The 25,044-nt window shown below is 33.0% G+C and overlaps 1 protein-coding gene across 1 annotated transcript in view; it reads left to right on the top strand.

Moving 5' to 3' along the window:
* Positions 1 to 25,044, top strand: part of LOC119190741 — a 49,195-nt gene that overhangs the window by 16,404 nt on the left and 7,747 nt on the right. Inside the window, exon 2 of the mRNA XM_037443367.1 lies at positions 22,294 to 22,352. Coding sequence (XP_037299264.1) covers positions 22,294 to 22,352 — 59 coding nt within the window. The remainder of the gene's footprint in view (positions 1 to 22,293; positions 22,353 to 25,044) is intronic.

The raw sequence follows: 25,044 nt of genomic DNA, 5'->3' as shown, positions 1-25,044 counted from the left end.
GTATTATGTAACCATTATAAACATAACATTAAACAATTAATTTATAATGGGTGAGACGTGGGTAAAGTTTACTAATTAGATTTACATACCTATAATATAATTATACTTACATGACAATTTTTTCTTGAGTTTTGGAAATAAACTCGACGTTCATGTTGAATGGCCTTATTTACTGCGACATTCTTCATTTTTATTGATTTAAGCGTGCATCATTAATTCGCTTCACCGTGCATAAGTCATGCATTGTGCATACACAATGTTCTATTAAAATCCTCATTAGCATTTTATATTTCTTATAATAGCGCCTAGAATCGTGAGGACTTTTTTGTCACATATAAATCATTCAACACGTTGAAAATAATTTACCTATTTATCACTTCCTTACGGACAATTGTACATGATGTCATTTTCTAGAAACGTCATTTGGCGAAACGTTATCGACAGCAAAACTTATCGGCATAATATATCTTTATAAACACTCAAAACGTGGAATCGTGTGATCTGATAATTGTCTGCGCGACATTGATATAATACGATAAAACATATGAATTAAAATAAACGTTTCGATAACTTATACGTACCGATATACCTATTTACTAAATTCACTGTTTATATCGATTAATCGCATTTAATTCTGCTCCGTTACAATTTATGTTGTTACTTCCAACATGAATTGAAAATGAATTCGAGTATATTTTACTACACTTAATTTTATTTTGTTAAAATTCTTTTTGATTACTCAGACCTATTGAATCCTAATGAGCTAGTTTATCTTGTCGGCAAAGGCCACCCGAGAACATTGACTGTTAGAATAAATGTTAAAACAAATAGAAAGAAGTATTAAATAGACGTTACCTGGTATCGAACCCTATTAATGAATTAGCTATCGGAGGGTGTTGGAAAAGAGCCAAACATTAACAGAAAGTTATCCTCGACTTTAGTGTTACATTAGCCTGTCGATGTCTGTCATCGCTTAAATGTTTCTATATCAGATTAAATTACTTCGAAGAGATCTATGGTTAAGATAAAAGGCAACTATGATGCGTGAAGTTATAAAAAAAATCGAATTTCAAAGGAATGAGTACGGTTCATGAACAAAAAAGGCTTTCTTTGTTTACTCCGCGTAATCCTTAGGGATTACTAACTTATACCGTGGTATTCCGAGTAAATTAGTTTTGCAAAAAATACTTTTTATGATACAAAGCTTCATTGTTAACGTAAATCTTGGAAGTTGAGATAAAAATAAGACGACCGTCTGGATTATGTTGTCAAGTATTAGAAATTGCATGCGAAGATACAAATTCCGTACGGCGCGACGTCACCTTAAGTGTATGAATAAAACGTTTCTATTCCGTGTTACGAACAATCTGATGCTTCTGATTTCCTTTTCTCAGACTCGGGGCCAAAAACCAAATTCTACCGTCAATGGAGCTGATTCGAACCAATTTAGAATAACATAAAACATAATACACGGGTATTTGTGGATTCAAACAATGGACTTGTTTTTGTAGAGCAAGTTGAAGACAACACTAATTACGCCAGACTAGAAATAAATATAGAAGACACTACAACAACTTTGTTGTGTCTATAAAATAACAAACGACTTCAAAATGCTTTTTATAAAGTAGACATCATGAATTTAATTTTGATGAAATAAAACATTTGGTCTACATTACTTCTAAGCATAATTACAAAACTTAAACTATAATTAGTGGCGTCTAATAATGTACGTGCATACACGCAAGGTTAATCCAGCAAGGCTGCCATGGTAGTAGAATATTAACATATTCCTTTTTGAATCACGAGATGCTCCTAACAACTCAATCAGCGAGGTCGACATTGTTGCTGCTGTCAAGTGCTCTCGACAAAAGAACTGCGCCGACTCACGTATATGTCAATCAATATTGCCATTTAAACGGAGCGTGTACCACTGCACGCAGCTTGCAGTGAAAACTTTGTTGAAACGTTCTTGGTTTTTTAAAAAGCAGGCGTTTACTAAATCTAATTATTATGGTCGAGAAATAGATCTACATATAGCAGTTTATAGATCAAGTATTAAATAATTATAAAACACTAAATCTTTTTTTTATTGCTGTGGTATTAAAAATTCTACATATAATTATAATAAAGATCTTTATTAAAAACTATTTTGCTAACCTAAACACTTTTTATATCATAGACTAAGAGTGTGAGACTTGTTATGAACAGTCTCTTACTATTAGATTTTGATATTTTCCATTCGTTATATAAATAAGCCACTTTTGAACGAGTTACAAGAATTAACTGTCTATACCTACAATGAATGTGCATATGGAATGATGAATAACGGCAAAACAATGTCGACATGCGACATGACTTGTTGCTTGTACCGCAAAACAATTATAATACCCGTGGAAATGTTTTTAATACCCGTTTAAAAAGGGAAGTGTATGCAGTGTTTCCTTTTGTTCCGTAAATAGATTACGTTCAAGATATGCAGGTCCATACGTGTGCGGGTACTTTATTAATATATTAATTAATGATTTAACCATACTATATTTAGTATTAAGGTGGGCATTTCCTATAAAATAAAAATAAATATCTATGTGTTTTTTAGCTATGAGGCTGGGTCTCAGCTAGGTATCCTCTATTCTACATGAAGTTTAGTCTCGAAGTTTTTGGTTTTATATGCAGTTAGTATACAGAATATAAAATCTCTATGGATAGAAAAGGTATTGACATGTTGATAGGCATTAGACAGCGAATTCTTTAATAGACGGGAATTTTGCATACATGATACTAAAATATAATATACAGCAACACTTTCTGCAAAAAAAATGTTTTTTTTTATCGTAAAACACATGTAAGTACAGCTACATTATGTAAGATTTAAAAACACGTAAGGCGACAAGATAAAGGTCAAAAGGCGGGAAAACGTGAAACAAAAAGATTAACTGATGAAGAGTGACCTAGTATACCTATCCAATATAGTTGTCCTTTTTAACAGGTATGATTATCGTTGACAAAATAATATAAACAATCTACGGCACAACAATAATTGCCATTTGCTAATTCGTTGGTAAAAAACATAAATTCTGACATGGAGATGCTGATGCCACTTATTTTATTTTTAATTATAATTAAATATCAATCAATTTATGACACAAAGCTCGAACAAAAAAATAATGAGTAAAGTTTTATGGCCTTCATGTTGTCGCTTAATTAACTTTTAGCACTTAATTACGTTGGTGTCATAAAGAAGCGATAAAACAACCGTTTGTCTAAAAACAAGCGAATTATTGCCAAAAATATGGGCTTCATAATTATTTCATAAATCATGTTTAATTAGTCTATTTCTAAAACATTCGTAAAAGTCATAACAGTTGATTAATATGGTAGTTTACGGTCTTTAAGACGACTATAAACATTTCGTTCAGTCATTGAGACCAATTAACTAAGTAGTTTTTGAGGATGGTAGATATAATTATGTTATGTGTTCTGGAAACCTCATGAGTAAAGTGATATTTTGTCGAAAATAACAAATTACTGATAAATATTAAATTTGTAATTTAAAGAATAACATCTTTTGTATTTCAATTCCACCCTACATCAGTTATTTCGCTAATGTTAAGTACAGAATAAAACAAACTTTTTGCAGAAACTCTAGAGACTATAGAATTTAAGCCTGCTAACTAGCTATACGGAGTTAGGAATTATTAAAAGAATATCATCAATGAAATTTGAGTGACACATAAGTCGTCATAAAGTAGATAATCATCCGGAACTATAATATGATAGGAGATAAAATAATAGTATATAACGTAGGATGACAAAAATTACAAGTCACTAATCATTATCGACTATTGTGTACACTATTTTATTTGAAATCGGGAGGAAGTGCAACTTCCTGTGTGTCACACCTGCAATGGTGGTATTGACATTGTCAATATCTGAATCCGTGTGCTAAAAATATTGCGGTCATTAAAAACCGGATACACGGAATAAATAGAAATCATGGCCCACGGAAAGAATCGAAAGTGAGATTGAAAGTATTTCACAAATGAACTATTTGCACTTTAATTTATTCTTCCGAGGAACCCCAAAACAGATATAAACATTAATTTACAACCATCATTTGCTTTATCGGAGTGATAATTTTAATATGAATTTCTTTTCACATCGTGAATTTCATCATTTCGATTTATGATAACGCATGAACTGTTCTGGAATTGTAAGGGTCGTAACGAAAACAAAATTGATACTGCGAATAGGACCAACTCCTGAACAAGTAACGTCTTTACGATTCATACAGTTATGTTATTAAATAAAGGAGGACACGAGGATAAAAATTTGTAAATAAACGATAATGATTTTGAATACGATTTGTATAACATTCTTATTTAGGTACTTTTAAAATCGATTTAAATGTTGTTAAATCTGTTTTGTTTTTAAACGAGGAGATATAAAAAGTAGCCCGCCGGTTTAAAAGGTCCTTTTTTCAACATCTCAGTTCTTCAAGGTTCCATTAGCACATACCTAACTCAATATTTACCTGCTTCTGGAAAGACATTCTGTACATACTATATATGCCAAGACTGCCCTCAAGGATTGTTTTGAAGTTGTCCTAATAAAAATAGACTTCTTTTCCTACATCGCAATTAACCAACGTTGGACAATTTACTAGAAATTAACTCTACTGTTCATTGTATTACCTTAGAATACAGAAATTACGTAGGCAAGTAAATTCTGTATTCTATTTTACTACTCGTCATTTATCTCGCGGCAATCTTTATAGCTTATTACCTGACTTAACGATTTCTGCCACTCACCAAGAATCTTGACTGACGGCCTATCTTGAACTTCAAAGAATTGCTTCCTGGTCTTTTATTTTAGGAACCAAACGGCCTTTATCTATGACAATTAAGATACCATGAATAAAAAAAAAGAGCGCTACTACATAATACCTATCATAGTTATAATAATTAAGACATATACGTATATTTTAACATCGTAAGTAAGATATTTATTTGGTCATACTGAAATAGGTTGTAAGTTCAGCTCCTTAGTTATTTATTAGCGATATATCATTTCGAGATCTCGAGAATTGAATAAAATTATGCGAATGTATATAGTAATAAACTTACTAATACGATTTTGTTAAAATTCAGTTTTTCTGAGTTGAAGCCATAATGCATTTGAGCCGTGACCACAATACACCATTCAACGTTCTGATAACGTCAAGTATTAAGAGATATATTTCAGTGGACGCCCCGAGCATTCATCCGCTGCCCACATCCATTTAGGGTTGGTTTGCGTATATTGTTCTTGTACGTGATACGAATCGATTAAACTCCACACCTTTTAGAGCATAAAGAATGCGTAATTAATTATCCTGTTCATTGTCAAGAATTTAGTACGATGAAGCAATAAGCTCTTTGTGATGGAATTCTATTGTATCTACGTTTCTTTCAGCGCGATCTCGGCGAATTAAAGAAATAAGATTCCTTGGAATGTTATGTTGGATAGTAAGCATATAATGTGAGTAAAACATAGTAGGTATGCCTATTAAAATTTAGGTTATAGATTTGTTTTAGTACCTAATAATGACCACTGCATGAAACTATAATTTCAAATATGCAATCAACGACTGTATATTTCTAGTGAAGGTTTAAATGATTGCTCCGAGGCTTTTATAGAATATCGGGTTTTAAATAAATACATACGAAGTGCACTTATTGCGATTTGCACTTAAACTTTATAATGAACAAAAATTCTCAGAAAACATAATAAATACGGTAAATATATAAACAAAATCGGGAAAATACATCCAAAAACAATTCTAGACAGTTTCCTGCATAATTTCACGGAACATCTGGGAATCATATCAGAAAATTCTTCAGAATTTAACAAAGAAACATATTTCCCGCATTGAAAAGTACTCCCGTTTCTAGTTGATGATTCATTTCAGACTATGAACACTTAAAATTCCGTGTAATTGTTTTTAAACATACACGAGTTTTCCAGACTCACGTAATTGTTTACATAAACGGTACGTTTTAAGGAATATATTACACGAACCCGCATGTTATTACTTGTAAGAATATTTTTAGTTAAATACTTTGGACTGTGGCTATTATTTGTTCGTCATACAAATTGTTTTGATTGGTAGTTGTATTGATTTATATTTACTATGAATGTAATTTTTTTTTATTGAATGGCATATCTCGGTTTTCCTTTTTCAGAAAATAGAAAACAATGTGGTTTGTTGGTATTATTATATTAAATGGTGACGAGTTTTTGGGCTTTAGTGTGCATATTCCATAAAGAATTAGTTGCAGCTTTCATAATGTGACTTAAAGTCTAGTGTTTTAAGGTTACCGAATGATTAATAAATAAGTATATATAAAAACTAGAATCAGTGGTGATGTTAAACATGAACATTACACAATTACAATGTATTATTTAAATAAGGTGCGGTTTTCGTAACTTATTAAATATCAAAACAATAGTACAAATTGGTTCATACACAAACTAGATAGTGAATCCTATCAAAGACATATCTTATCTTTAACGCAAGGTTGCCTTACGATAAAAATGCATTCAGTAACATAAACATTTTCCTATATTAAAATGGTTATTTAAACATAAAACTGTTTAAAGATAATATTTTTAAGGTTTTAAGGGGTTATTATAGAATTAGTGATCAGGCCATGTTATATATGTTAGGATCTTTAGGGAATAATTTATTTACATCGTTGCCTAAAATAAGTGGCTAATCCTTATCAGTGACAGAATTAGGGCTAGAAGGCGAGGTCAGATATAAGAGTCGTTGTCAGGGATGGAAGAAAAGGTGGACGAAGGGAGTTCCTGGAAAGCGTAGGAAAGTGTACAGGAGGCCGATACAGTTATTAGCCTAGATTACTTACTAAACATTTCCTAACTATATGTATAAGCTATAAAAGTACATTTACTGCCACCCAAGATAATCAAATACCTAGCTAATGTCCATAGTATTTTATTTCGCTCCTACCAAAACGAAAACAATGGCAGTGTGACGGCTCGGTCCTAATTCGTATCAACTTCGCACAGGATCGTGAAGGAGTGGATGGCACCTGGAATTAATTTGTCCACAGCTCAATTATTTCCACCATCAGATGGCTGACGTGTTATTACGGTGTATTTATATCTCAACTTGTGGCGCCACGTCTTATCCGAGATATTATCGCAACGTGATCTTGAACTGTCGCTGTTGAATGCAAATGTCGTTTTAGACATACGCGGAAAGATTTCACGACAGATCAAGGTTTTGTGGAAGAGAATTGGATAAGACGTTTTATTGACGCTAGAAACGCGAGAGTACCTAGCTATGGAAATTATTGCGATCAAACGCCTCAGAAGTACGTTTTCGACAGATACATTCTTTCATGTCACCAGAAACAATTTATTAAGTAACCAAAAAATTGCGTAACTGTAGATGTTTTATTTTGTTAGGTTATTTAGAACGACGTTCTGACTTTTCCATTATTCTAGTATTGGCTTGTGAATTAACAATTTAACCGGCTTAACAATCCCGTATAAATTAACATATGTTTTTTTAATCTACTTATTGTTTAATCGAGTCGTTGTCAACTAGAAGAGGAATTAAAAAAAAAATATAATTAAAAGGTTAAAGCAAAACTTTGGGTAGTGTAATACCATCCTTCGTGACCTTAAAGATCTTATTTCTTTAAATTACGTCTGGTGTCAACTAGCGAGAAACCCAAAACTTCATCAACACTTCGATAAAGGATAACAAGATTTCTTATAAACTGCGGGTCCATTAGTGAGTGAGGTCAGTCTCAACTCTCAAGTATTTACAAATTTTGGAACCGTCTAAAAAGTTTTTGAGGGACAATGGAGCGCGCTGTTTACACTTTATGTAGGTTTTCGATAACGTGAAATATTACCGATATTGGGAATTAATATTCAATATTACGATGTACTGACGTGGGCGACTGTTAGAATACGGGCATGCATCAATAATTTAGATAAAAAAAATATGTACACGAGAAACATGGAAAATTGATGTGTTTTGTACACTGCCTACCATGTTTTGGATTAAATCCAAAATTTCACTGGCGTGATCAGCAATACGTTCGTAGTTTGGATAACATGATTTTTTCGTAAGCCTAACTTTCATCAGTTCGTTGTGCATTGGATCTCTAAAAGACATCTGTTTCGGACAAGGAGTTTATTTATTAAATATGACTTCTTGTAAGTAAAGACTTTGTTTTAGTGCAATTAATATTGAGTTAAAAGTACGGTGACAGATTAAAGAGCAGTCTCGATTTATATTCGCTTAATGTATAACGAAACAAAAACTCATTTAAAAAGATTAATAGATTATCATTTATACACAACCCACCAGAATACCGGAATCGTCTTTATCTGGTAAGTTCAGTAAGAATATATTCCTACATTTATGTGGTGAACAATTTATAGAGACTTAATAATAGTTTATCGGTTCTAGTCATACCAGAAGAGCCGTATATGGCGTGAACATTTATAGTTAAGTTTATTTAATTCAGGATGTGTACAGCAGATATGGGCACAAATGATTGCCCCGCGGATGCAGGGAGACTGTACAAAACCTTTTTGTGGTACGAACTGTAAAAAGTTTATAATATTCTCTGATTTAATGCTTCGTTGGCTAACTACTTCTTTATGCCGGAACAGAAGTATTACAAGGTATTTCAGGTAAATTTTTCTTGAAGAAAATGCGTAACATAAGGAGTAAGAAGTTGTTATTGTTAATTAATTATTTTACCTAAAAATTATCACTTCGCATCTATTTCTATGCAGAAAATGCTTGCATGCCATCATGATATTATAAATGTATATGTCTTTCAGAACTTCATAAAAAGAAAATAAGCTTAAGATTTTAGTTTTGAATATTTTCAATATACGAATGAAACAAATAAAATTTGGTAGCTACCTAAGTGTTAACTTAAAAGTAGTCGCCAGAAATCATAATCCACAGAATAAACAGTGCACTTAATGCCATAAATAGATTGAACTTCGTAGGTGGTTTATATGAATTATTACTTACGTACACCGCGTTCTGATTCACGAGAAGCGATTCTATTGTGGTAGCGTGCATTTAGCGTGCTAAATAAATATTTACTTTTTTCCTCTTATTCACCATTCATATGAGCTGCGATTGGACGGATATCCGCAGCTGAGAATCGAGTGCTGTTGATATATGAGAAAGGTCTATGACAAATATTGGATGTTGTGCTGTATGTTAGGATAAGTAGGTATGTTATTTGGTGCATCGATGCATTACGTAGGAAAGTTCTTTTTATTTTCGTACTTACATAAACATCGATAATTCGTTGCGGAACATTTTACATATAAGCAACTTTCTGTAATGAAGATTAGAAAAGATAAAATATCATTTCATTCACAGCATCGCCTTGTACAAAAATGTGTTATAAGATCTTGACAAAACTATTCATACTTTACATTATCATCTGATTTAAAGTACAGAGCAAAACCATACAATACAAGTTATCACCGCGTCGGTACCTAAATGTGATTTTTTATATTCTTGATGTTGAAGAGATGATCACGTGCATCACGAAGTCTGAGGCCGTCAATTGTATCCGAAATATTAAGGATTTTTTTATTGTTTTTTTGATACTGGCTAGAATAAAGAACATCTGTACACGTATCGGGTGGATGCTATTCCACAATAGGCAACGACCCACACGGTTAAAAGGTGCCCTGTGTTAAACCCCTTCAGGCTTAACCTTCGGTTTCTAGTGACGACCTAAACTGACGACCAGTTTGAGGCTTAGGCATTGTCCTTTTGATGAAATCTTACAAGTAACGCCTCGAGTTAAAGGCTGTTTGTGACCGTATGTAAATGTAACATATTCCTTTTGTTGTTTTTTTTTTAAGATAATATGAATTGGAACCGACACAGTTATCCCAGAATGGTTTTATAATAAGTGTATATATAATGTGAAGACTTCACTGAAACTTGTATTATTCTGTAATACTTACTCGGTTTTCTTATCCAACAATGTCTGAATATAAAAGAGGTTAATAACATTTTGGCGTTGAAAATTATAAATGAATACTAATAAACTGGCTGACTGTATTTATAAAATTATAATATTATAGTCCAACGTTATTAAACAAATTAATTTTAAATTACAGTCGTAAAATATTTTTTTTTTTTCATTCATAAATTATATTCACTACGATTTACGGTACTTATTGAACATTTTTCATGTCGAAACACTTTCTCTAGAGTAATTTGCGTTTGTGTCATAGCGTGATAATTCATACCACTTTATGAATTATCTCTTCAGATTATTACAGTAAGTAGAGCGTTATAAATTATTCTTGTTTAATTGGATCAATTTTTATCTTATAAGTTTTTTATACGCGAGCATACTGCACAAAATAAAGAGACTAGTTGCATAATGGCTAAAGTCTAGACTGAGATAATATCTCCAGACAAAGAGTAAAGAAACTAAAAGATTTCTTTGCGCATAAAACAAAGATTTATTACAATAGATATTAAAGGTATTTATGGTTCGGAGCTGGTTATAGTACACATGCCTAAAAAGAATTATAACAAACTAGTTTTTGTTTGCGGCTTCGCCCGCGTGACGGAGTTTTCCTGGATTAAAGTCCCGCAATATTTTTTCCCGAGATAGAAAGTAGCCTATAACCTTTCCGGGGTCTTAAACTATCTCCATACCAAATTTCGTAAACATCCGTTCAGTAGATTTTGAGAAAATCGAAAACATACAGACAGAACGAAAAGGGGACTTTGTTTTATAATATTTATAGTTACATAAATCTTATACGTATTTTTAAAGCGTGCGTCCAAACCCCGGACCGATTGTCGCAGCCATTTCGGTTGATCAACAATACTAATTAAATAAGTACCACTAGGATTTACAAACACATTAAGAATTTCCTTATCTGTGAATCATAAATCTCTAAATAATCCTTTGTCTCTGATATTGTTCGGATTTTCTACCAATCTGCGACGGCAAATATTTACTACACATTAATACGAGTGTACCAACTCAGTACTATAATAAGCTAGCAACATCAGAAATAACAAACATCTGCTGGTTATTCATATGTTTACAATCTGTGGCCATTCATCACGTAACCACGACTATTGTTCAAGGGAAAAGTAAATGATCTCATGGCTCAATTAAAAGCTATGAGGATATATTGAAATAAAAGGATATAATGAGATGAGTGATGCATTTGTCGTCTGTTCGTAGGTTAACGAACCCTTTAATTGTATTAATTGCGATAAATTGACAATATCCATTCATATTAAATTATACAGTTTACACGAGTTACATTGTGTTACTTAATTATGATAACTTGATTAATTGTGTATGCGTCGAGTTCTTTTATTTAGTCAATGACACTCAAGCGGGTGCTTACAGCCTAAACTACTCAATTCTACATTATTCTAACTACGTATTACGTTAATAATGAAAATTCACAATTTGTTTACATTAATTACTTAACAATAATGTATAAGATAGTATCAGCTGATTTTATTAATCGTGCCTTTTTTTGCCGAACGTTTTCATTGGCAACTAATTGTAATGGTTCATTAATATTCATTAATTCAAGCTGTGTGACTAGCAGCTAGTCTGTCTGAATATTTAAACTATCCGGAATGTTTATAGGCTGCAACCGTGACTGAGGCAAAAAACATGCCGGAGGCACGAAAGGACTCCGGATTTGAGCCAGTGGTCGTGAGTGCAAACTTTGAATATGAGCTAGTTAATAGTTATCCAATTATTACAATTTTACGACGTATTTGGAACTAAATGTGTCAAGTTCCTCTTATAATTCTTTGCCGCCACGTAACCACGTATGTCTATTATACCCCAAAACTACGCAATTTCCATTCTAGACACAAAGCCACTAGGCCAACGACACTTCTCTAATTAAAACTGCGAGAAGAATAGGCTATTCTTCTGCTTTACTGGGTTAAGCCATACGATACGCTTCACTGACCCATTTTCGTCGGAAAATGAATCCTCGACAAACCGCGCTCATGAACGGCGGTACTGTTCTCCTAACAATAGTTGAAAGCGGTCTTGAAACTTCCAGAAGCGTTTCCAAGAATCCCTTTTATCTGTCATACCAACAGACTCCAGATCTTTTAAACTCATCCGCTGCGAATATGCATGGAATATAAACAGAATTCACTAATTGCATCCATGTTTATATTTTAGCGTAAACAAATCGTGTACTGATGGACAATGACGAATCATGTAAACAAAGGTATGAGGTTTAACAACAAGCTTCTGCTAACGCTCATGTTTGTAAAACATAGACAAGTAATTACTGGTGTGTGGAATGTGGAGATCGGCGAGATGTAAAACTGTTGTATTTATGAAAGTAATAAAAAATGCCTTTTTATGTGTGAACTCTGAATGAATACTATTTCGAATATTTCTTAGAGACGTGTACGAAGTTTAGAATTTTTTGAGAATTTGGAGAACTCGTGTACTAAGTACTTGTCATAAAAACTTTATTATTTTCTTCGAAGCTGTCGAGCGTAGCTTGTTATACTATAAGGACAATTCTATAATTAATTTAGGTAATTGCCATGAAATCAATTACCAAGCGACGACAAACTATGTTATTAAATGATTTGGATTTTTTTAAATATTAAATGATATTTAACAGGAGCGATTATGTGCTAGCCATTTTTATAACTCGAGCCCAAGTTTTGTTCTCCTTGACGTATCGTAATAAATAACAGATATTACCTGTAGAAATATTCCTATGGGAACAAACTGTTTCAAGTTTAATCGGCGTTGTAAGCACCAAAATGTGCGTTTATTTGTATGACTGAAATAGAGTAACTACTGTTTATTATTGGAACAACAAGCAATAAACGAACTAGATTCATGACCGCATTGGGTGTGAGTATTCATAGAATTTAATATTACACAAAATTAAAATTGTTATTAAAATCATAGAATACTTAGCTCTATATGGTCGTATAAGGCAAATATTCCGGAAAAATTCTTGCACAGTTTGCAAATAACCCAGTAATGGCGGGTAACATAGATAAAAAATTAACAATTTAAATGATGTGATGATGTCGATCGTTTCCTTATGAGAAACAAAGAAGCAGAGCAGAACAAACTTTAATTATAATACCACCGTGAAAGATAATTAGTAGACATGATTGTATCATTTAAACATTTCCTAATACGTCAAGCTGTAAATTAAGAAATAAAGTCTTTTACATTATAAATATAAGCGGCGATAGCTTAGTTGGTTGTGGAACGGACTGCCGAGACGAATGTCCGCAGGCACACACCTCTGACTTTTCTAAAATTATGTGTTTATTCTTTGTGAATTATCGCTTGCTTTAATGGTGAAGGAAAATATCGTGAGGAAACCTACATGCCTGAGGAGTTATCTATAGGAATTCGGAGGGTATGTAAAGTCTACCAATCCGCACTAGACCAGCGTGGTGGACTAAGGCCTAATCCCTCTCACTAGTAGAGGAGGCCCGTGTACAACAGTGGGACAGTAATACAGGGCTGATATTATATTAACATATCTTAACAGCGGCCTGAGAACTTTTTTCACTAGCTAATACTGAAACCTGCTATCTTCCAGATAGAATTAGAAAGATTAAGATAATAGAGGCCGGGAAAATAGTGTTCGAGATAGCGGGATCGCGATGAATTTGGAATTAGAGCTAAACTACACAACAATTATACTAATTTTCTATTTACGGATCTTATAAGTAACCTCAGCATTCGTATAAGCATTTATATTTTACGACATAAAAATAAAAGTTATTGCAATATTTTGAACGATACTAAATTATCTTGTTCTTTTTGCTCGGTATTTTGTCAATGTCAATCTATGTTGTAAGAAAGTTATGAATGGGCAAGTTGTAAACCAGTATCCATTGATATTTTTCCAAAAGAATTCTGCTTGCGTAACGCTGATAATTTTATCCTCCCTTGAACTTTAAACAAGATTTTATCGCGAAATGAGAGCATTTTTCATGTGATTATCATGATTTTTTATGTAACCTACATTGCGTGGTGAGAGGCTCTATGTTGGACGGGTCAAAGTCGCCGACGCGAAGATTTACCGAAATAATTCGAGACGTAGCTATTATAAAAGAGTAAAAGCTATTTTCTTATCAAATGTTATATAAATAAAAATAAACAATTCAACACTTTTGTAGTAGTTTACATACTCTGTTTCGAATATTCCAGAATACGGGGATAAGATGTAAATTTTTACTACACATTGAAAATAAAGAATTATTTATGTAATTACTTTGATCGATTACTGTGCCCTCTATCCTCAAGTGTCCTTTACAGCTATATTAAACAGTTAGTCAGGCGTTTAAGGTAATACGACCAGAAAAAGTTAAAGCTAACCGTCGACGAAGGCCATGTCTAGAAGGTATATAAACCTTAGCTTTAAGGTAGAAATGAAGGTAAATTGAGAGGTCTGCATTTTTTTTTTAACCGATTGACAAAACATTTGACGGTAAGTAATTGAGCATGGTCTGTTAACATCTATGGCCAGAGGAATTTTGAGTGCTGTACTAACTTCTACTGAGGGGAGGAGATTAGGGAGGGTAGAGGTATTACAATCTTACGTACCATGTAAAACGGTATCAACTTCACTGTTTTCTATGACACAGTGATAACTGATAACATTAGAATAGGTTCTAGCCCGTGTATTTATAGGTGCTGCTTGTCTACAAATTATACAAAGTAGCTATCGTTAAACTCATTTGTTTTTACAATACTAAAAAGTATTAATTAAATATAAAGTGCCAAGACGCTTGCACCACTTAGATAAGACAACACTGACGAAAACAGTACATAAGACTGAAAATAAAGTTTTTGATAACAGTCGAGTTGCATTCCAGAGAATGCATACAATATCATCCAAAAATTTCTTTTAAATATTGCTATTGCATTTTTGCCCTTGAATAAAGTAACGACCTACATAAACAAAAAGGCACATACATTAAAATTTTTATAAGTATTTTCTTTACATCCATTCCGCGTAAAATATGAGCCACGTAAACAATGGTATATCCATTACATCGCCTGAGGTCGTAATGTTTGTTGATACTGGCCCTGCATCTAGATGGCACGATGATATAAAATTGACGTAATCGCTTCCTCATAATCAAAAATCTCGATTACCTACACTCGATGGCCGAGTCGTAATTTTAAAATCACGGCAGCGTAAAATTATCTTCATGATAAAGTATCGGGACCGTTATTTCATGCTTGAATATTTTAATAAACTACATTGGTAATGAGGTAATGCTAAAGATCGGCCATCATAGTAATTTTACATCTATCATTATTGCAGCCGCTTATTAACTAGCAAGAAGTTTATTGCATCTGCCGAACTCAACAACCTTGTAAGCAAAAAGGATTTTTAAATGTTAACATAATTAATATGATGTGGATCTATTGACATAATCTTTTAGAATTCTTCTGAAAGAGTTCTAGACATACAATACATTTGATTACTGCTATTTAGCATCATTGCCTATCAAAAATAAAATCTATTGTCAACGGCTTTTTGACTTGTGTATTATTTAACATTCCGTTCAAATATTCGCAGATAAGGCATTTCGTACGATCAAGGACTCCGTATCTAAGGGTGTTTAGAACGCATAATGTTGCCAACATAAACAGCCATAAAACACGGCACTAAAAACCGCGAGACATCGTAAAGTTCGTCCCAATTTAATGGCCCACTAAACTCGTCTGGACATTCTCACTATTATACGTGAAAAGGGCGAAACAAAACTATGAGCGTTTGTCATCGGCCTATTAAGTATGTCTTAAACCAATTTCTGTTACTGAGATCTTACTGCGGCATTAAGAAAATATTCTAAGAAAGAATGTAGAATATGGAAAGGTTTGTATTTTTGTACCTGCCTCTGTTTAGCAGTAAATTTATGACTTTTAATTTTGTAAGCAATACTTAATATTCTTTTTACAAAAGTATCTCATTAATAGAAGAATGTGTATTCCACTTAATTTTGATTTATTATTTAACCAAGAATACCATCTTTCTGATACTTTCAACTTACCTAAACATCTGGAACACGGCTGCTTTTCGTTGTCACTTCAGACTCTGTAAGCTGTTATGTTTTATGCTCCTACATTTTCAAGATCGCTAACTTCTGTACAATATTACTCTCTTTTACAGTGAATGTCGACAAATAAATTCTATTCGTCTTTTTATCAAAGATCATTTGCTCACATCTTAATAAAACATTTTTGAAATATTCACCAGTCACTTGACCGACTTGGTAACTTTAGTGATATCTTGTTCAGTATTTTGACCCCAATAACCAAGTTATTGAGTACAAAGAATCCGAATGAAATTGGGTCGGGTTCCTCCAGGAAGGTCACAAGGGCGCCATCGTGCCGAGGTTAAGCTAACGTCAAACTCCTAAATGTCAATTCGATTAGATAATATGTTTTTATTACCCTATCTCCTTTTATAGAGATTACTTTTTATTTCTTAAATGTTATAATGTTATATTGTTTAAATGTTTTTTGTCATTGTTATAAAATTACCTATCTATATTTTTAAATCTGTTCTATTGTAGTTTTTGAATTATCGATATTCCTCAATATTTTGTTTCTGTGATGTGAAATATACATTAATAACATCAAACGTTTTCAATATGAAAAAGATTTATCAAATAACTAAAACGAAATTCGTGAAGTGATTCTACCAGCGCTTTAAAATACCTCACTATAAGTATATAAAAATATAACCGTTACCGTTTGAATTAAGTTCTATTTTATATTAATAGCTACCTGACGTGAGCTTTAAGTAACACATAAGAAGGTATAAGAGTACTAAATTCTCTGTTTATTACCGTAGCAAGATCCGATGCCTATCTTGCTCTACCAGTAGCTAAGGGTCCAGATCATGCGATTCCTACCGGTTTGACTTTACTAACTAGTCTAATAGCTACTTACTACAAACTATACATTAATAGTAAATAGAGGAGTAAAAGTGTGCATCCATTTTGTTTTTTTTTTTCATTTCGCCTTTGCGCTCTATCGTGATATAATACAGAAATATCAAATAATATGTGTAATTAACGGTCTATTCAGAAAACGTATTGTTATCATGAAATGTTTACATAAACTAAAACACAGTACAAAATTTATGCAAAATTAATCCACTAGTGCTCAATACGTTATGGAGTTACGTAATTGAATTCATTTAATGTTTGTTGTAGCAATATAACACAAATTCCAAACATTAGCCTTGTTTAGATATTGGAATTGTGCTACTGGGGCTAATAAGTGGTTTACCATTATATCAAAACCTAGTATTTATGTAATAAAATATCCATTTTGGCTTTAGAAATTCAGACAATAGACGAAGTGATTCTAAAGCTTAAGCATACTTAGCGCCTTAGTATCAAAGCGCCGTTCTATGTATTATAAAATTTTCTTAAGGTACATGGTATGCAGTATATTAATATATTTATACAGATTTTGGTAATGAATCAACCTGTAAATTCATTATTAATACAATAACGATACTATGTATAAAACTTACTTAATATAAGTAATTAAGTTCACTTTAAAAAAAATGTTTGGTTTTGGAGCGATAAGTCTGTGTGATCTTTTCCCTCATATTCTTCTCTTGATTTATTATATAGTATTGCTATACGTAAGTTTTCCCTCGGAATTGTGAAAAGTGTATTTTTTGCTTTAAATCAAATGGGTGTTGTATGACCGCAACAGGTTTCTTTTTTTACATGTAATTTGCAGTCTTTAAGGCGATACCTCAAGGTCCATTTTCATACATTTTGTTTCACCTTTAATCTGGGTAACTAAACAAGTATTGGCAAGTAAAGAATTTAAATTCACGTCTAGTTAGTGATTAGTTCTCGCAGTTGAAGAAAAACGTAAAAATAATTAATAATCATGGATATTTCTGCCTTTAAAATTTCGTCATATTAAATTTTAAAGGCCGAAATATCCATGATTATTAATTATTTTTACGTTTTTCTTTCAACTGCGAGAACTAATCACTAACTAGTAGTGAATTTAAATTCTTTACTTGCCAATACTTGTTTAGTTACCCAGATTAAAGGTGAAACAAAATGTATGAAAATGGACCTTGAGGTATCGCCTTAAATAAAAAGTTTAAATTAACCTGGATTTATAAAATACATTTCACAACTAATTAGAAACACCCGGTATTGTCCCAAGAGATTTAATAAATAAAATTATATATTTAAGTAAGGTAAAGTTAGGTAACGTTAATAAAATCCCAGATGTGTCTGACTTTAACCGAGCTTCGTATCTAAGTAAAAGCAAATAGTACGTACACAAGTAAGAAGATACGAGAAGTTTTAACTTCCCCGAGGGAATTCGTCCGGTGTTCACGTTTCATATCTTACTTTCGCTAGTGACTCGGAAAATAAAACCGAATTCTGTTTCACGGGTAAATGTACTGTTAACTAAACTCTGTAGAAGCGATATCATGAAAATATGTTTATTATTATAGTTGTCTCCTTTTTTTTCAATACATATTTTAGTTATAATATAGTATTCTTATATATTTAAGGTATTCTATTATACGTGCACGATCAAGTGACCACACTGCAATTGATGGTAAGTTTAGTGGAGTCCAATAGAATTTCGACTGACGAGAGATGATTATCCCCGGCAGTCGACACAGTTAATATACCTAATGCTTTGTCATTTTGTTAATCATAATGGACACAGCTTTGAGCTCTAAAATATATTTTTATCTATCGTTGTCAACATTACGTAAGCTGTCCCACGTAAAGACAAAGAATAAAAAAAAATAATGTACTTACTACATTATCTTGCGGTTAACATGTTTCAAAGGGCAGGACGTCTCATTTCTACGCACCGTAGTTGAAATAGGTTGCAAACCTTTTTTAAATTACTCCCCGACCTTAAGGTTCACGAATTAGGCTTGCTTTTTGCTTGTTTTAAGTGAGGAGTTAAGTTTGCTCGCTATAATACGCGGTCATTCGCTCCTACAACGCGTTGAGTTCACAGGACTTTTAACTCTCAATTTTTGCCCGACTTTGTTGTTAATAAATGTATAGACTCGTGCAAGAATATTATTTAATGAAATTATGAGAAAAAAAGTGAATTAAATTTAAACAATTTAATCCCTTGTTCCAAGAACATGGGCTTTCTTACTCTACTTTAATTTTTAAATTTAGTCTATATGATGCTATTAATAAAACTTAAATTTCTAGAATTTAACTACGACTACGTATTTTTTCGTATTCATTTTACTCAGCAACCTAAATATTTCTGACCAGCTTTAACCATTCGTAGGGACAAGCACATATTACATTCGCTCGTGAAAATATCTCTGTATTTTTAGTTTTGCCGCAGCCAAGTAAAAAAAGGCACTTATGGCTCGACAAGTTCCTTCGTTGGATAATAAAAGAAAAAGCAAGTCTATGGTCTAGCCCGGAGTTTATGATCTCAACGTTACCTGCTGCTCGCAACATTCAACGTCGTGAGGTGTCAATTAGGGGCGCGAAATATTTCTGAAACGGCTTATATTTTATTCATTATTTTATAACGCAACTGATATGAAATATATTTAATTTAAGAAAGTTGAATAAGGTGTTGAAACTTGTTGTGGTTTTCTTTTTGTTAGTCTGACAACGGTACCACGAAGTCCTTTAGGTGAATATATTGACCACTGAGTCACGGAATGCAGAGTTGTTGGAAGTTGGAACAAAGAATTTCAAACCGATCTTGCGAGTTGTCGCTTTATTTTTTAGTTTTCGCATCATCCATGGCGTATACACATGTAGGTATATTGTATATGTTAAAACAGCACTCAGCTTAAAAAAACATAATACGTTTAAAAAAAAACAATACTTTTTTGTATTTTAATATGATAAGAAAACACAAATACAAAATAAATTATTACACAAAACGAAGAATAACATCCTGGGGCCTAATTCTTTAAGTCACTACAAATTCGTGACACGGCCGTGTTACGTCATATTCGTGAAATTAGCGTGAAGTGATATTCTATATTCCAATATGTCTTAAATGCGACGCCGTGCCTTACATGCTTATTATTTAATGTCAAAATACCATGTGGCATAGAGAAAAGGCTCCTGACCGCAGCCCCGGATCTTAAATTTTTTCGATGCGGGTCAAAATCTGGAAAATGCCGCCCCCACCCACCTATATTTTTACCTTTGTCATCTTCATCATGATTTTGCGCCCCGCGTGAAATAATTTTAGTATTGAATGTACCGTATGTCTCAGTAGTCAAAGTTGCATTAATTATGAGTTAAGTATTCGTCTGCCAAGTTTGAATTTGCCGCCTTCTGAATTCGCCGTCCAGGGCATGGGCCCCGTCTAACCCTCCCTTAGATCCGGCGCTGCCTGACCGACGCCAAAACCAGAGCATAAAATTTCCAAATAAGGAAATCCGATGATCACATACAAAACCCTCAAATATTAGCCGAACAATTGCAAATATTATCACAAAGCGTCACTTAAGCGCTGCACACAGGTAATGCAGGTTTAGGGACAAAAGCCAGGATGTTCGCATGAGCCGCCGTGCTACGTGCTTACCGCGCGTATCCGGACCAAGGGAAAGGATTAAATATCTCGCACATAAAGTTTGAAACCTCGTATACCGTTTAATGTAACATAACTGTTATTGCGATGAGTAATCGCCATTAAATTTTAACGATTTATATCTTCGTTGTCAATGTTACTTGGGAATACGTGTGTATTTTTAGAATCTTTTTGCATTTTTACATCGATTTATGGTTTGTTGTCGACGTGCCGCATGCAGATATATCAGGATATTATAAAGAATTATTACCCATTATATAAGAGACTAATTAAAATAGATATAAGTTGTTCCTATATAATTTTTAATGAACTCGCTTCTCCTTTTGTGGAGACGGTCAAGCTAATTGCAGATGACGATGTATTGCTTGGTAAACCGTCAGTGGCACGTTTATAATATATTGTCTATGAAAATAATTGTGGGGGCGTGGTAGCTGGCGAGTGCTAGTGCCACGCCGTGACAAAGTACTTACTGATCAGGAGCCTTATTCTCTATCCCGCACGTTATTTAAACAGTGCGTAACAAGCACGTAACACAACGCATCATGTTTAGGACTATAGAAATTTGGCTTACAGAATACCATTCCACGCACATTTCTCGAAGATAACATGACACGGCCGTGTTACGCGTTTAAACTATCATACAGAATAAGGGCCTAGATGAATTGTTGAAAACACAATTTACCCACAATATATCTATGGTGGTGTTAAGTAAAATAGGTTTTGAAAATTATTGCATATACATAGTCACTTTTCCTTTTAAGAATTGAGCACATACGTAATTGCTCAAGTTAGGTAATATTTTTGCGGTCGTCTCCAGTGGTAAATTAATTGTCATTAAACTTTGTTTTGTTTTGCATAAGTTTTTAAACAGTATTTTCTGTGGTTTCATTGCTTTAAATAAGTAAAGTTGTTATACTAGGCTTTGTTTCTAACCATTACGCATCGTTCATAAGGCATATAAAGTAAAATCCTTTTTAATTGCGGCGCGGCGGCACTTATAAACGCTAACCATATAGATAAAACATCAGAATTTCCAAGAATTGTAACTGCTTGTAAAATAAACATGCGAATGAATTGGTACTTTTTTATTTGTTCTTGTTTACGTTTTATTTAATGATTAACTAATTCATTTAGGGAATTATAGTAAACAAGCCCTTAATTTATGAAATTGATAACCTATTCGAAAACTTTTTGACCGATATTAAATAAACAAGAATCCTTTTCTATTTGCCAATTCTATAGTTTGTACAATAATAATATTGTGTTTTGTTTGGTCTGTCTGTAAATTTGTAGCATATTTTGTCGAGGCACGTGTCTGAAATCACTTTATAGAATATTAAACCGTAATTTTACATAGATACGCTAAATGGATCTAGCCCACAAAATGACATTTTGAAAATAGTGAAGATTGAAGCTTAAATCTTATTTTTGCTCATTGATATTCTATTTTATATTTGGTTAATAAAAAAATCCAATTTACATATTTTGACTAAGATATTTTTACTAATGGAAAATATAGACATACTCGGCTCAGTTACGACCATACTGTGGGTTGGATCCTTTTTGCGTATCTAAGTCCAATTTATATACAATGAAATAGATTTTAATATGACTTTTCGTTTATTTGCAGTTGTTGTTGACGTGGACGACAGACCAGTCTGCGTGGAAATATGTGATACTGCCGGACAGGTAAATGACACTACATTACATACAACATATATATACAACTAGTATATAGGTATAAAATGTGTTATGTACTTAGGAGACGTCTACAAACGTGGGAGACATGTAGATAAACAAAAGACATAACAATACAAATGTCAATAATACATATTCGAAGTTTTGTAAATATAGTTTTATAGGTTTGTATGTAAAACTGAGATAGAGAAACTCTTTTAAGTTTTTTTTTTAACAAGTTCTAAACTAGTTAAGTAAGTTCATTGGATGGGTATTTCTTTAGGCTATCTGACAACATAAAAATCAAGGTTTTGATTTTTTTCGAGATAGATACTGCTTTTGAGCGTAGCACGACAGTATAGAAAGTTGTATGGCGATATGTAATATTTACTCTCATATACTCATCATAGTCACCAAGTCGACAGTCATTATTTTGGACAAGCGTAAATATCTTTTTCTAGAAAATTGACTAGCCGCTGCGAAATCTGTATTAACTACCAATAGAAGTCCTGATTTTTTAAAATTTCCCTGTTATTTGGTATCATGCGAACATCGAAAATTCTTTGCTGTTACAATACCGACCTTTCAATTATATTTATTTATACAAATAAAAAAAGCCACGCAAAATCGAATTTCTTCACATGTGATGTTTCCTATCTTAACAACGTTATCCCACGATACTATTTTTTACTTTAAATAAAAAAAAAACAGCACGTGCAACTCACATCTTACGGTGCAGTGATCTTTGATCAAAGATTTTTTTCCCCAATTTTATCACAATGAAAGCAAGTCGCAACGTGTGTGTTTCTCACAGTTTGTCTACCTGCATTGCTATAGTGCAGGCACGTAGGCAATTTTTTTCGGGGGCAAAAAGTTCAATTACAATACCGTGGATTTAACCTATGAAATATAGAGTATTAAAGGTTTCTGGATACGTGTTTTTTTAATTAAATGTTTTGTTGGTTCGACATGCATGTTTATTTATAGACATATGAAGTACCTACTTATAAAATTCTGAAACAAACATTAGTAATTTCTAGTATTATTGTTAAAGAAATTTTCGATTCTATATTTACCATAGGTTAATCAATATGTTCCGGGATTTCGCATCTAATATATAAAATTATATTTATAAATTGATAATATAACTTTGTAATTCAATTACCGTATATTCTTAGAACGAGCTACCCGTTTTATATATAAAATCTACATCAGATGTTAATAGAATACGTACGCTTCATAACAACGTACACTCGTGCCATTTCATAACATTAGTAGGAGGTCTCTCTCATTCACATCACGCCTAATTACATACCTGTACTATTGTTCGCTGCGGCGGGTGCTTCTACATGTGTCAACGATCATGTGTTTTCATACACAATGCGATTTTATCATTGTGTGCGATACGCACGACAGAACATTGGTTGAATAGAAAAATTGTGGGTAACGCGCTGTGACAAATCACTACTTTTCAATTTACCACGCTAGGTAAACAGTGAAATGTCAGACACATTTACTTTCGTATATCTACATAACTATCGACTTTCGCAATTACTTTTCTATTAAACATTACTATTATGCCTTTATTGATATAATTTAAAGAAAAATATTTCCAAATTCCAACCCAGTGTCTATGTATAGAATAATTACCACGAAACGTGAACTATAAAAACTGTTACAAAAAGGAAATCAAAGTCCCAAAGAACGATCAAAGATAAAGGTACAGTTGTAACTAAGATTACGGTGCGGTCATGTCGCACTGACGGACAGACTGACATGCTGTAGCCCTAAATCTCGCCCGATGTCGAAACCAGCGTAATCAGAAGCTAATACCGGGAACCAGTTCCGACGTAAAAGGTATAAAACTATGCTAATACAAAAGCTCTACTTTTATGGATACGATTAATATAAAAAATGTAAAAGTTTCAAAGTAAGTATATCTAACTGATACGTATATAGACTATTAATTCATTATAGAATGTAAAGTAGTAAATCACGATAATACTATGGATATTTTGATAGTTTAATGAATAAAAACCATTTAATAACTATAGTCACGTCCCTCACGGCTTTCGAATGCAAAGACCAATTTTCCGACCATCATAAATGTACATACATTTTCATAGGTATCTCACCGCCCACTCCGCCGGGGACGCCGCGCCGCTGAGTTTCAACTACTTTGTATGAATAATAATTAATATGAAAGTGAAAATGGCATCCGCCGTGAAAATTACAAGCGGCTCTAGCGTATGAGAAAATAGTTACAGTTTGACTGCAACTTTAATTTGAATGATTTCGTAAAGTTAAATTGTACTTATTATGCACCGGATGATAGCTCTATGTTCTTAAAACAGAGATCCAAAGACGAGGTCACGTTCTGATCTTGCTGCGAAGGGTACTGACTATTACTATTAATATTGATAGTTTACAATGGATATGTAAGAGCAGCTCCCAATAAAAGTATTGCTATCTGTTGAAACTGTATAGTATTTAGTTGGTGCCAGATATTATGTTGTGTCTTTCCTGTGGGAAATTTCGACATAAAGGCCTGTCCTTTTGGAAGGCTTGCGTGGGCCATGGATCCAACACGTAGAGGCTCCTTTAAGATACATTGCTCTAGTTGAGGTTTATACACTTTTCAAGTACTTTCTGTTTGTACTTCTGAAGGATGTACAGCCAAAACAGCGAATACATTGTGTGCTCG

This window comes from Manduca sexta, chromosome 26, assembly GCF_014839805.1.
Source record: "Manduca sexta isolate Smith_Timp_Sample1 chromosome 26, JHU_Msex_v1.0, whole genome shotgun sequence".
Taxonomy (NCBI): domain Eukaryota; kingdom Metazoa; phylum Arthropoda; class Insecta; order Lepidoptera; family Sphingidae; genus Manduca; species Manduca sexta.
Note: the sequence above shows the minus strand (reverse complement) of the source record. Positions and strands in the feature narration are given on the sequence as shown.